Below are 14059 nucleotides of genomic sequence, written 5' to 3' on the forward strand. Positions count from 1 at the left end.
GATTCTAATCTGCTTAGGAGCACATGATGATCCATCGTATCGAACGCTGAAGATAAATCTAAGGATATAAGGAGAACCGATTTATGCTGATCCCAGAAATATAGGATAGAAGAAGTTAATCCTATTAAAGAGTGCTCGGTAGAGCAGTGTTGTCGGAATCCTGTTTGATGTGGGTGTAGTGCTCTCATTTTCTCAAAAAATTCAGAGACTTGGTTAAATACTATTTTTCAATCATTTTTGCTAAGAATGGTATTTTTGCTATAGGGCGGTAATTTCTAAGATCATCTAAATTCACCTTTGCATCTTTCGGTGTTGGATGGATGGTAGTAGCATTTTTCCATTTATTGGGAATAGTCCCTTTCTCTAAGGAGGTTGAGATTAGTTGATGTATATATTTACCAAATGTATTAAATAATTTTTTCAGAATACATGGAGGAAGTAAATCTTCTTTATTGCCTTTATTGTTCTTCAACCGCCAATCTGCAGAAATTTCCTGCCAATCCGCAGGGCCCGCTTGTGCATTGTGCCCCAGACAGTGCTCTTCAACCGCCGGTCCATGGTGCAATCGACGTGGCATTGTCTTCGGGCCAGCTCCCTCTTCCTCAGTGCTGCAGTGCACAAAGCCGTGGGCAGAGGCTCCTACACCTGAACCGGAAGCATTCTCTCTGATGTTGCAACGTCAGAAGGAAGGCTTTCAGATGAGGCGCGGGATGCGTGAGGAGCCGCTGCCCACAGCTTTGTGCACTGCCACACTGAGGAAGAGGGAGCTGAAGAGAACACCGGGGAAGCAGGCCAGAAGGCAAGGCACAGCAAGGAGAGAGGGAGACAACAACGGTAGGGGGAATGATTTTATTTTTTAATTTAGTGATTGATTTACATCTGCTTTTTGTTCAGAAAGAAATGCATTTGTTTCTTTTCCTCTGGGGTTGTACTGCATGCAGAGTCTTGCACTTTAGGGTTTGTTAGTATATATTAGTACTTTTAGTTTTTGTTCCCATATTTGCATGAGGTTATCTGTGTTCTGGTAGGAATGAATATTGAGAAGCATGTACTTTGTATAGTTTAATTTTGTGGTTAAGCATTATGTGTTGTTAATACGATTGTATTGTGTGAGTGTGTGTGTGTGTGTGTATATATATATATATATATGAAAAATGAATGGAAAAAATGGTGTTATAATTAATACTATTATGGGGCGAGGTCTGGGGCAGAGACTGGGTGGAGATGGGCAGGGTCTGGCCCACAACTTAGCCCAGTGTTCTTCAACTGCTGGTCCACAAAATAATTATTTTATTTCTGCTGGTCCATAGGTGTCAAAAGGCTGAAGAACACTGTTCTAGATCACCAGTATTCTAAACCACTGCCATGCAGCTTATAATAAATATCAATCTAAAACTAGATCTTGGAAGGAAGTGATATTTATGGTAGAAAATAAATTGCACAGTTACTAAAATTGGATCTTGTTCTATCCACACATAAATGTCTTTTCTAATCACATCATCATCGTCCTTGAGAACTAGTGAATGTTTTAATGAGATATACAGTGTATAGAAGATGGCATTTATGATAGTTTTAGATCAGACAGAAAAATTACAGTACAATCTGAATAGTGTAGTTCGAGGTATTTTATATGTGAGTATACAGAGAGCAAAAATACATGGATATGTCCGAGTACAATTTTGAGGCCTGAAGTGAAATACCATAGTCACATTGCTGAGAGTAAGGCAACGTATTGCACAGCATATTAAATCCTATTTTAATATGTATATTTAAAATCTACCACATCACATACTAACACTTTTGTTACCACAAATCATAGTGCATAGGTCTTTTGCAAATTATATTTCTGTCAGCAATGCTGAAAATCATTTCACATTTGTACATGCATATGTTTTGAAAGTGCTCAGGATTAAAATGCATTGGTTGCCATCTTCTGTACATTCTTGGTTTTCTCTGGGCTTGCAATAGAGCACTAATAGTATTTTGTTGTAGAAGGTGTGTCGTATCCAAATGTCATTGTCCATTTCAAGATCCAGGGAAACGGTCAGAAGAGGAATCATATTTGTGTTGAAGTATTTTCAGTAACATTAATAGTTAAAAAAAAAGTATATGCATCATATATAAAGGTTTTTATTGGTGAAAATATATTTTGTGAAGCTTTTTTTTTTTTACTGTTCTTTTCTAAAGTGAAGGTCTTCCCTGATAAAGCAAAGGATGTATGTGTTATCATTGTTGGGTTTTCGAAAAGGGGAAGAGGGACATGATCTATTTAGCAGCTTGATATACAGGAAGGTACTAACAGATGACTACATAGCATATATCATTTATATCATTACTATATTAGGAGTGATCTCTCCAACTTTTTCATTGTGTTCTGGATAGGCCTGACTCTTAAGAATAAAAGGATAAGATCTGCCATCACTTCTCAGGGGTCACACCCTTTAAATAATAAATCCAGTAAATGCCTTGTCCAGTTCCTGCAGTTCGAGGGCAGGAGATAGTGAGCTTGCCAGTGATAGGAGCTTTGCTGCCAGAGGGATTTCCTTCAAAATTAACAGTAATGTGGTTCACCTTTTTAGAACGGATGTTCTCATTACCTTTGATTGAGAACAGTGGGTTGTCCACATTAAAAGAGAAAAGCATTGTCTGGGGGAAAATGTTTTTGAAAGTAATGGTGGTACTGGAACCTGTTCGAATTTGGATGGGACCCTGTGGTTTTGGAGGCACCGATGATCCAACTAATGGAAAAGTATAGTCTCCTCCAGTGGGGGAAGATATGAAGAGAGTAGCCTGTGTTTGACCCAGCTGGCTAGGTTCATAAGTCACTTCCACACTGATCTCCGTACCTCCCTGAGAGCCTGGAGCTGCATGAATAACTTTTTCGACATGGAACTCAATGCTGTCAATCTGGAAAATAAAAATAAAACCTATTACACTGAATTAAAGATATCATATCAGACATAAGAAGCTGCCTAGATTTAGGTAGCAAGAACCTGTGTAAATGATGGTATTCAAGTCATGTAGGCATTTTCCAACAATGCACTATTCTGCAAATATGCACCAATATTCAATGGTACATACTTTGTAAGTGGGCAGTATAAATGTGCATATATTATAAAATACTATGATGTATGCTGTGATCTGGCAAGGCCCAGCCACACTCGGAAACGGGGACATCGCAGGTAGAAATCCCAGCATGAGCTCAGGATCCCTGATTAAGGTATAATGGAAGGCAGGGGTACTGGTTTGAGACAATTGATCTTCCTTTTATTGATGGACCTGACCTGGGTCATTTTTCAGTGTAACTGTCTGCATCAAGGATCTGCATAAAGTAATAACATAACATCGTACTTATAAACCGCATAACCGTAAGTTCAATGCGGTGAACAAAAGATTAAAAATAACATAACCTAAGGATGATTTAAAAAGATGAGTTTTCAATTGAGTTCTAAAATGCTTTTAAGAACAAACACTACGCAACAGTGGCCTAAATTCCCTGTCATAGAAAGTAGTCTGAAATGCTAGTAAATGTTCCAATGATTTCCTGCTCTTACAACCTTGAGCAGACGTAAAATTAAACAATGCATGTGATTCTCTCCTATGTTTATGGAATGCTATGAGAAATCTATCGGTCATATAGTTTGGAGCAATATCATATGCAACTTTGTAACAAAGACAATCCAGCTTAAACAACACATGCACCTCCACTGGAAGACAATGTAACTCACGGTAGAAAGGAGTCACATTATCATATTTCTTTGGACCATAAAGTATTTTGAATCAGTCTAAGCCTAGTCATCTCTTTCTTGATATATGTCAAATAGACACTGTTACAATAGTCTAGAAGACTTAGAAGCAACGACTGAACTAAAAGTTTAAAGGCCGGAAACTCAAAATATGATTTTATGGTACGCATCTTCCACAATGTGTAATAACCCTTTTGCACCACAGCATCTACTTGCTTTTTCATGGTCAAGTGTTGATCTATAACAACTCCCAATATTTTAATCATTGGATTGATTTTATAGAGTGTTGAGTTTATAGTAATTGATGGTTCATGTAAAATTCTAGGTGGAGACGCAACAAAAAATTTGGTCTTCTCATGATTTAATTTGAATTTAAATTCTTGCATCCATGATGCCATCAGTTTCAGTATAGACTCAATTATTTGGGTAATATGAGATATAGCTGTATTACAGATAAAAGAAAATATGTTTTTTGAAGAAAAAAAATGATATGATAAAAGTGGAAGAAGCTATAATTTACAACAGAATGTGTGTGTGACAGATGAACATATTGGTGAAAGAAAATCAACATTTTGCAATAGTATCTATATTTATGAAACAATTGAAAATCATAAGCAAGAGAAGTAAAAAAAACATTATGCAGTAATGCCAAAAGTAAAACCATGTGCAAGCAAACTGCCAAAATCTGAAAATATAAGAGAGTAGACAAGTAAAAGAGGGTGAATGCGAAATATTAAAAAGTTAAAAAAATGCATAAAAAACTAATCCAAAAAAACATGACCCAAAATGAGCTACATACAGAATAGCAATATCAGGGGTCATTTTTAACATTTAACGTGCCCTGCAGGAAGATCACAGTAATTGCTTCCCATACTCATGCAGCTGTTAAATAGCACAACCTAAAGCCGCTTAAGGACATGAAAAGTTACAGTTTCATAGAAGAATGAATGTTTAATACTTTTTACATTGAAAACTGTTTAATCTATTCAGAATGGATTTTTAGCAACCTTTATTATTTTAGATTCAATTTTAGTAATATTTTAATATGGTAGATGGTATGTTTAAAACAGTATTTATGACATTTAGTTATTCTGTAATACATGAGATTCTATTTGTTCAAAATACTTAAGGAATAATAATATTATTTATTTTCATATGATAGCTGGTGGTTCTGAGGCCCATAGTGATTTAGAAGGCTTCGGGGATGTTGCTGCGCGGCTTTGTAGAAGAGGCAGATAATATTCTTTTATATATTGTCTTATAAATTGGTCATTAGATGTTTTGGTTCAATGTAAAGTAGATTGATATAATAAGAAGGGTTATATGATTTTAAGGATCTTAGTGGATTAATTTTTCATAATTAATTAAGCAAATGAATGATTCTTTACAAATTGATAATTCTAATTAGTTCATTATAATTTTTGATTTTGGGATGCAATGAAAGGTATGGTGTTTATACAGATATGTATTATAATATAATATTTTGTTAAGTGAAGTTTCTTTTAAATAAATGTTATGTTTTATTTTTATTAAGGAATTAATAGATTAATTTTCCATAATAAAGTAAATAAATTAATTATTCATTCTAATATTGATTAGACTACTTAATTAGTTATTATTTCTTGATTCTGTGCTACAATGAAAGGATTGGTGTTTTTTAATATATATTGGGTATATAATAGTTATGTCATTTAATTCAGTTTTTATAGATAAATAAAAATAATTTGTTTGGTGTCTTTCAAAATATGGATATCTTAAATGATTAATTATAATGAATGGATTTTAAAATTAAAGTGATATTTTAATGGGTAAATGTAATATGGGTGTATTTAAAGTTAATACTATGATAGCCTTTAAGTTCAAATGTTTCAGCTATTATTATCTTAATATAGGATATCTGATTAATTAAAAAATTTTAGTTATAGTCACAATAAAATTAGATTGTATTAAGATTAAGATATAACTTCTGAAATTAAGCTAGTTTTTTTTAAAAAAGGGGTTTTTAGTGATGTTTTTTAATATGAATTAATATAATTAAATATATTTTGTTTATGCTGGTATATTTTAATTTAGTTAATTACTGATTTAATTAATATAATATAATATAATGCAGCATATTTTATTTGTAACAATTATAATTAATATGTTATAATTATATAGAATCTCTTACTTGAAGAGTGTGGTGATAGTATTATAAAACACATTATAATGTTTATATTATTGTTATGATTATTATTAATTATTAAGGGAAATCAATTAGAGGTTAATATGATAAATTACCTGGGAGAGCTTCTGATTGCTGGTCTAGATGCGCGTTCTCAAGCAATCGTATTATGTATGGGGTGGGGGTGGGGGTGGGGTTAGGGTTTATAAATGGGGGAAATGGATGTGTATTCGGAATAATAATTTATGTTGGATGTGGTTTATTTTAAGTTTGTTGTGTTGGTACCTTATGAAAAATATATTGCCATGTCATTGAAAATATATTCACTAAATGTCAATGGGCTCAATCACCCTATAAAGAGAAACAAAACATGATCTTTCTTGAAACGGCAGGGGGTGGATATATATTTTATTCAAGAGACCCATTTATCTGCAGTAGAATCAAAAAAATTAGGGGATTGGGTTAAAAAATGTTTTTATGCCCCTGCTGTAGGGAAAAAAGCTGGAGTTGCTATCTTGCTACATAAAAAGTGTTTAGCGACATTTAACATATCTATGGATCCGTTGGGAAGTGGATTCAAGTGGAAATGAGCTTATTGCTGTTTAATATATATGCACCTAATTCGAACCAGGCTGAATTTTTTAAGAATCTTCAAAAGTTGATTTTACCATCATCCGCCTCCAGTTTAATACTGGACTTTAATGCGGTAATGGATCTGATATTGGATTTAAAAACCTAGTAAAATATTAAAATCGTTAGGATTAGATAATTTGGTAAATTCTTGAGTTTTAAAGGATATATGGAGGATTCTTCATTTCAATGATCGGGAATTTTCATTTTGCTCCCATGTACATAAATCATTTTCAAGAATTGATTATATATTTGTATCAGATAATTTAGTTCAACTGGTAAAAAAGGCAACCATAGATCCAATTATTTTATCGCATCATGGTGGTGTCTGGATTGAATGTGATATAGATGGACAAGAGAATAATAGACCTGTGTGGAGATTCAATAATGCATTGCTGGCAGATTCCAACTTCATAGAGGAATTTCAGTCAAAAATGAATTAATTTTTTCAGATTAATGCTTCGGAAGAAATATCTATAGAAATATTATGGGATGCCTTTAAGGCTACCATGAGAGGACATATAATTTCATATTCATCATATATTAGAAAACAACTAAATAAAGATTTTCGTATCTTGGAGCAAAATATTAAAGATTTGGAGCTACAATTGAAGTCAAATTTGGATCCTAACACTTAGGCCCTTTTTAAAGCAAAATATAGGTATAATGACATTTCTTCTCAATTGTCTAGAAAACAGTTGGTATCTCATAAGGCTCTGTATTATGGAACTTCGAATAAAGCGGGAAGATTACTGGCTAATTATCTTAAAGCAAAAAAAGAGAAAAGTAAACATTATGGCTATTGTAGATGAGAATAAGGTAATTCATTCTCAAATTGGTAATATATTAAAACAGTTTTTGAAATTTTATACAAGCTTGTATTCTTCTAAGCATTATTTAACTAAAGAGGAAGAGGGGTTAGAATTTTTAAAGTTGATTGAGGGACCTAAAATTCCTGAGCATGTTAAAGGAAATCTAGAGGCACCTATTTCACAAAAAGAAATACAATCAGCATTGAAGTCCCTTAGAGTTGGATCCACTCCAGGTGGTGATGGTTTTACGGTAGAGTTTTATGCATCATTTCAAAATATTTTGTTACCTCATCTATTAAATTTATATTAGGATCAACTGACTAATGGTTGTATTATAGGTACTATGACAGAATCTTTAACTATTGTTTTGCCAAAGCCAAATAAAGATCCCTTGTTGGTTTCGAATTACAGGCCTATTTCTTTGATTAATGTGGATGAAAAATTGTTAGCTAAATTACTGGCTTCACGTTTGGCCAAGGCTCTCCCTTATATTATTGGTATCCACCAAACAGGGTTCATTGCTCATAGACATTCTTCAAATAATACTAGATTGGCCTTTCATATGCTAAATATGACAAAAGGAATGGACAATCCGGCCTTTTCTGTATCCTTGGATGCAGAGAAGCCTTTTGATAGAGTAGAATGGTCCTTTATGTATCAGGCTATGGATTGGTTTGGTATTGGTTCTGGATTTATACAAATGATTCAAACCATGTATAGCTCTCCTTCTGCCAGGTTATATATAAATAATACTTTTTCAAAGCAGTTTTACTTGGAAAGAGGAGTTAGACAAGGGTGTCCGTTATCTCCTTTGCTATTTGCAATTGTTTTGGAACCTTTGTTATTGGCTATTCAACAAGCGGAGGAGATTTGTGGTATTCCTTATACAGGTTGGGAATATAAAGTCTCTGCATATGCAGATGATATTTTGCTTCATTTGAGGAATCCTGAAACTACCATTCCACATTTACTTGATTTGATTAACAGATTTGGGAAATTCTCTGGTTACAAAATAAACTGGAGTAAATCTGAGGTTCTTCCATTAAATGTACATTGTGTAAAAGGATTATTTGATGCGTTTCCTTTTATTTGGAAAGAAGATGGTTTAAAATATTTAGGGATTTGGATAAAAAGTACATTGGAAGAAACGATGAAAACAAATGAAAAATCTTTATTGTTAAAGGTTACGGAAATGTGTGAGCAATGGAACCCTCTACATTTGTCTTGGTGGGGGAGAGTTCAAACGGTCAAAATGATGATTTTACCTGTGGTTTGTTACCAAATGGGTATATTGCCAGTTTATTTTCAGGGGTCTTTTTATAAAAAGTTAATTAGTATTCTGATAAAATTTGTTTGGCTTGGGAAAAATGCAAGAATTGCTTTAGTATCTTTACAAAAAACAATTGCGGAGGGTGGCGTAAATTTTCCCAATTTTTATAGGTATCATCAAGCCTATATAATGCATAAAGGTATGTATTGGATCCTCCCTGAGCTCTTGGAACATCAGATGGATTTGTTATATCTTGAATGGAAGATCATGTCCCCTATGCGACTATCTCATGTATTAAGTATCAGAATACCTAGCTATGCCAAGGACAACATAATTTTATTGGATACATGGAAAACAATTAAATTTATTGATAAATTAACAGATGTTCCTATAATGAAATCTACTTTGCAGTCCTTATGGTTAAACTCCAAGATTCAAATAGGCTGTGCTGGGATAGCTTGGAAGAATTGGATGCAGGCAAATATTAGGACATTAGATGACATTATGTTTAATGGAAAACTGCTTGATTTTTCACAACTGCAGCAAACATTTGGCATTTTAAAGTCTCAACAATATAGGTGGTTGCAGTTGAAGCAGGCTATTCAGAATGGGTTCCCTGAATGGAAAAATTTAAAAACTTATTTTAGCTTGCAGATCCTTTGCTACCAAACAGATCTAGTAGGACATCAGGCTGCCCAGTGGTACAAATTGATTTCTGGATCTTTAAATAAGAAGCCAAAACATCATCTTAGAGACATTTGGAGTATCAAGATAAAGCAATGTTACTTACCGTAACAGTTGTTATCCAGGGACAGCAGGCAGCTATTCTCACTAGTGGGTGATGTCATCCGACAGAGCCCCGATACGGACATCTTGCAAGCATGTCTTGCTTGAAGAAACTCAGAAGTTTCGAGATGCCCGCACCGCGCATGCGCCAGTGCCTTCCCGCCCGATGCTCCGGGCGCGTCTCCTCAGTTCAGGTAGCTAGCAGAGAAGCCAACCCAGGGGAGGTGGGTGGGACGTGAGAATAGCTGCCTGCTGTCCCTGGATAACAACTGTTACGGTAAGTAACATTGCTTTATCCCAGGACAAGCAGGCAGGTATTCTCACTAGTGGGTGACCTCCAAGCTAACCTCAATGGGATGGAGGGAGAGTTGGCAACTTAGGAGAACAAATTTTGTAACACAGTTTGGCCAAACTGTCCATCCCGTCTGGAGAAAGTATCCAGACAATAATGAGAGGTAAATGTATGAACCGAGGACCAAGTGGCAGCCTTACAAATCTCCTTAATCGGTGTCGATCTGAGGAAGGCTACAGAGGCTGCCATTGCTCTGACCCTATGGGCTGTGACCTTACAGGGAAGGGGTAATCCAGCCTGGGCATAGCAGAAAGAGATACAAGCCGCCATCCAATTGGAGATGGTGCGCTTCGATACAGGTCGTCCCAACTTGTTTGGATCAAAGGAGACGAAAAGTTGAGGAGCAGTTCTGTGTGGTTTGGTGCGATCCAAGTAGAAAGCCAAAGCACGTTTACAGTCCAGAGTGTGCAGAGCTGATTCTCCAGGATGAGAATGAGGCTTTGGAAAAAACACTGGAAGCACGATGGATTGGTTGAGATGAAATTCAGAGACCACCTTAGGTAGGAATTTCGGATGAGTGCGGAGGACCACCTTGTCATGATGGAAAACTGTGAAAGGTGGGTCCGCCACCAAGGCCTGAAGCTCACTGACCCTGCGAGCAGATGTGAGGGCCACCAGAAAAACCACTTTCCAAGTGAGAAACTTTCGGGGAGCCTTGCTCAGAGGCTCAAAAGGAGGTTTCATAAGCTGAGAAAGGACAACATTTAGATCCCAAACCACTGGAGGCGGTTTGAGAGGAGGATTGACATGAAAAAGTCCTTTCATAAATCTGGAAACCACAGGATGAGAAGAGAGAGGTTTCCCTTGTAGAGGCTGATGGAAAGCCGCAATAGCACTCAGGTGGACTCGTATAGATGTTGACTTGAGACCAGACTGAGATAGGTGTAGAAGATAGTCCAATACAGAGGAAAGAGAGGCTCGTTGAGGCTCCTTAGAATTGGAAACACACCAATAAGAAAATCTAGACCAATTCTGGAAGTAGCATTGACGAGTAGCAGGCTTCCTAGAAGCTTCCAAGACCTCCCTCACCGCCTGGGAAAACTAGTGAGGGGTTACGTTGAGAGGAACCAAGCTGTCAGGTGGAGAGACTGCAGGTTGGGATGAAGCAGTGAAGGAAACACTGGAAGAAGGACCGGCTCCCTGCTGCTGAGTTGAAGTAGAAGGGAGAACCAAGGTTGTCTGGGCCACCGAGGAGCAATCAGAATCATGGTGGCATGATCCGATCTCAACTTGACCAGAGTCTTTTGAATGAGAGGAAATGGGGGGAACGCATACAGGAAGCGATTCCCCCAATCCAGTAGAAAGGCATCTGCCTCGAGACGATGAGGAGTGTAGATCCTGGAGCAAAAAAGAGGCAGTTTGAAGTTGTGGGGAGCCGCAAAGAGGTCTATCTGAGGCGTTCCCCACTGAGCAAAGATCTGATGAAGGGGCCTGGAATGGAGGGTCCATTCGTGAGGCTGGAGAAGCCGACTCAGCTTGTCTGCCAAGACATTGTCCTTCCCCTGAATGTAGACAGCTTTGAGGAAGGTGTTGTGGCGAACCGCCCAATCCCAGACTCTGAGAGCTTCCTGGCAGAGGGAGGCCGAGCCCGTGCCCCCTTGCTTGTTTACATAATACATGGCGACCTGATTGTCGGTGCGAATGAGGACCACCATGTCGTGCAGTAGATGTTGAAAAGTTTGAAGAGCATTGAAGATGGCTCTGAGCTCCAGAAGATTGATTTGATGGAGTCGGTCCGCATAGGTCCAGAATCCCTGAGTGCGGAGCCCATCCAGATGCCCTCCCCAGGCATAGGTCGAGGAATCGGTTGTGAGACCCTTCTGGTGGGGAGGAGACTGAAACAGCAAACCTCTGGATAGATTCGAAGAGGTCATCCACCAGAGCAGAGACTGCCGAAGAGCAGGAGTGACAGTGATGTGTCGAGACAACGGATCCGACACCTGAGTCCACTGAGATGCCAGGGTCCACTGAGGAATCCTGAGGTGAAGTCTGGCAAACGGCGTCACATGAACTGTAGAGGCCATGTGGCCAAGGAGGACCATCATGTGTCTCGCCGAGATGGTCTGTCGAGAAGACACAGATTGGCAGAGATGAAGAAGAGCAGCCATGCGCTGAGAAGGAAGGAATGCTCTGAGACGAATGGTATCCAGGACAGCCCCGATGAAGGGCAGAGACTGGGTCGGCTGTAGATGAGACTTGGGAAAGTTGATCTCGAATCCCAAACTCTGCAGAAGCAGAACCGTGGACAGGGTCGCCGAGAGGACCCCCGAGGCCGAGGGAGCCTTGATCAGCCAGTCGTCGAGGTAGGGGAATACCTGAAGACCCTGGTTCCTGAGTGCTGCGGCCACCACCACCAGACACTTCGTGAAGACTCTGGGAGACGAAGACAGGCCGAATGGAAGCACTCGGTACTGCAGATGGAGATGTCCCACCCGAAATCTGAGGAACTTGCGAGAGGCCGGATGAATTGGGATATGAGTGTAGGCCTCCTTGAGATCCAGAGAGCATAACCAGTCGTTCTGCTCGAGGAGGGGGTAGAGAGAAGCAAGTGTCAGCATGCGAAACCTCTCTTTGACAAGGAATTTGTTGAGGACCCTGAGGTCCAGAATGGGTCGCAGGTCGCCCGTCTTCTTCGGGACAAGGAAGTACCGGGAGTAAAATCCCTGGTTCAGTTGGTCCGTTGGAACCAGCTCCACGGCACGAAGCCGGAGCAAAGCCTGAGCCTCCTGAAGAAGAAGGGCAGTCTGAGTCAAGTTGGAAGGAGGGTGGTCCGGAGGGACCCGATGGAAATGAAGAGAGTATCCCTCCTTGATGATAGTAAGGACCCAGAGGTCAGTTGTTATGGCCTCCCAGCGATGATAAAAATGATGGAGGCGCCCTCCGATGGGAAAAACAGGGGGAGGCAGAACGAGGTTGGTTATGCCCTCGACGAGACAGTCAAAAAGGCTGTGTGGTCTTAGGGACAGCCGGCGACTGAGACTTAGGCTGACCCTTCTGGGGAGGCTGACGCTTCGCCGGTTGTCTCGCAGGAGGAGTTTGCCTCGGCTGATAACGCCTCTGATAAATCAACGGTGGACGAGAAGGTCGAGACTGCTGAGGCTTGGGCTTCGGCCGAAGGATAGATTGGAAGGACTTTTCGTGGTCAGACAACTTCTTCGTGACAGTCTCGATGGATTCGTCAAAAAGATCCGCCCCAGCACACGGGACGTTCGCCAGGCGGTCCTGAAGATTCGGGTCCATATCAATGGTCCGCAACCAGGCCAACCGGCGCATCGCCACCGAGCAAGCCGCCGCTCGGGCAGAGAGCTCGAACGCATCATAGGCAGATTGCATCAACTGAAGTCGGAGTTGGGACAACGAAGCAACCACTTCCTCAAACTCAAACCTAGCCTGGGACTCGATGTATGGAGTGAACTTTCGAAGCACAGGTAGAAAAAATTCCAAGTAGGTTGCAAAGTGGAAGTTGTAATTCAGGACTCTAGACGCCATCATCGAATTCTGATAGATGCGTCGCCCAAACTTATCCATGGTTCTGCCCTCGCGGCCCGGAGGTACGGAAGCGTAGACCTGGCCAGGATGAGACCGCTTGAGCGAGGATTCGACCAGGAGGGACTGGTGCGAAAGCTGAGGACCCTCAAAGCCTTTATGATGTACCGTGCGGTACCGCGAATCCAACTTGCCAGGGACCGCAGGGATAGAGTAAGGAGACTCGAAGCAGCGCATGAAGGTCTGGTCGAGGAGCTTGTGCAAGGGAAGCCGCAAGGACTCCGCCGGAGGCCGAGGCAAGTGCATGGTATCGAGATACTCTTTGGAATATCGAGACCCCGCATCTAGAGTAATGTCCAAGTCATCCGCCATCTGCCTGAGGAACGATGAAAAGGACAATTGGTCCGCCGTCGCCGGTCCGCGAGACGGACTAGAAGAAGACGAAGCCTCAGGCTCCAAAGAGGCCTGTGAGCAACAGGACGAGTAGAAAACTTCGGGGTCCTTGAACTCCGGGCCCGGAGGAGGAGACCCTGTCGAAGCAGCATACCCCAACCGAGGCAATTTCTTCTGAGGCGAGACGGTCGAGTGTCGAGAGGAATGCTTCGAAGAATGCCTGGACCGATGCCCCTCCCGATGCCTGGAAGGGGATCGAGTCCTTCTGTGCGAGACCTTCTGTGCGCTTCCAAGGAGCAGATCGGACTTGATGCCGTGGAAGAGTCGGTGCTTCTCTGGACGTCGCCCAGGCTTGATAGGGAGTTCGGAAGAACTCGTCCTGCTTCCTGCTATGCCCCGGACTGGATGGCCCCAAAGGTG

General features: G+C 40.2%; 1 protein-coding gene across 6 annotated transcripts in view; it reads right to left on the minus strand.

Moving 5' to 3' along the window:
• Positions 1-1610: 1610 nt before the first annotated feature.
• HYDIN (HYDIN axonemal central pair apparatus protein) overlaps positions 1611-14059 on the minus strand; it is a 1718235-nt gene continuing 1705786 nt past the window's right edge. For all 6 annotated transcript variants that reach the window (XM_033943280.1, XM_033943278.1, XM_033943277.1 and 3 more), the window contains one exon: positions 1611-2907. In XM_033943280.1, coding sequence (XP_033799171.1) covers positions 2419-2907 — 489 coding nt within the window. In that variant the 3' untranslated portion in view covers positions 1611-2418. The remainder of the gene's footprint in view (positions 2908-14059) is intronic.

Source organism: Geotrypetes seraphini, chromosome 4 (genome assembly GCF_902459505.1).
Source record: "Geotrypetes seraphini chromosome 4, aGeoSer1.1, whole genome shotgun sequence".
Lineage (NCBI taxonomy): Eukaryota > Metazoa > Chordata > Amphibia > Gymnophiona > Dermophiidae > Geotrypetes > Geotrypetes seraphini.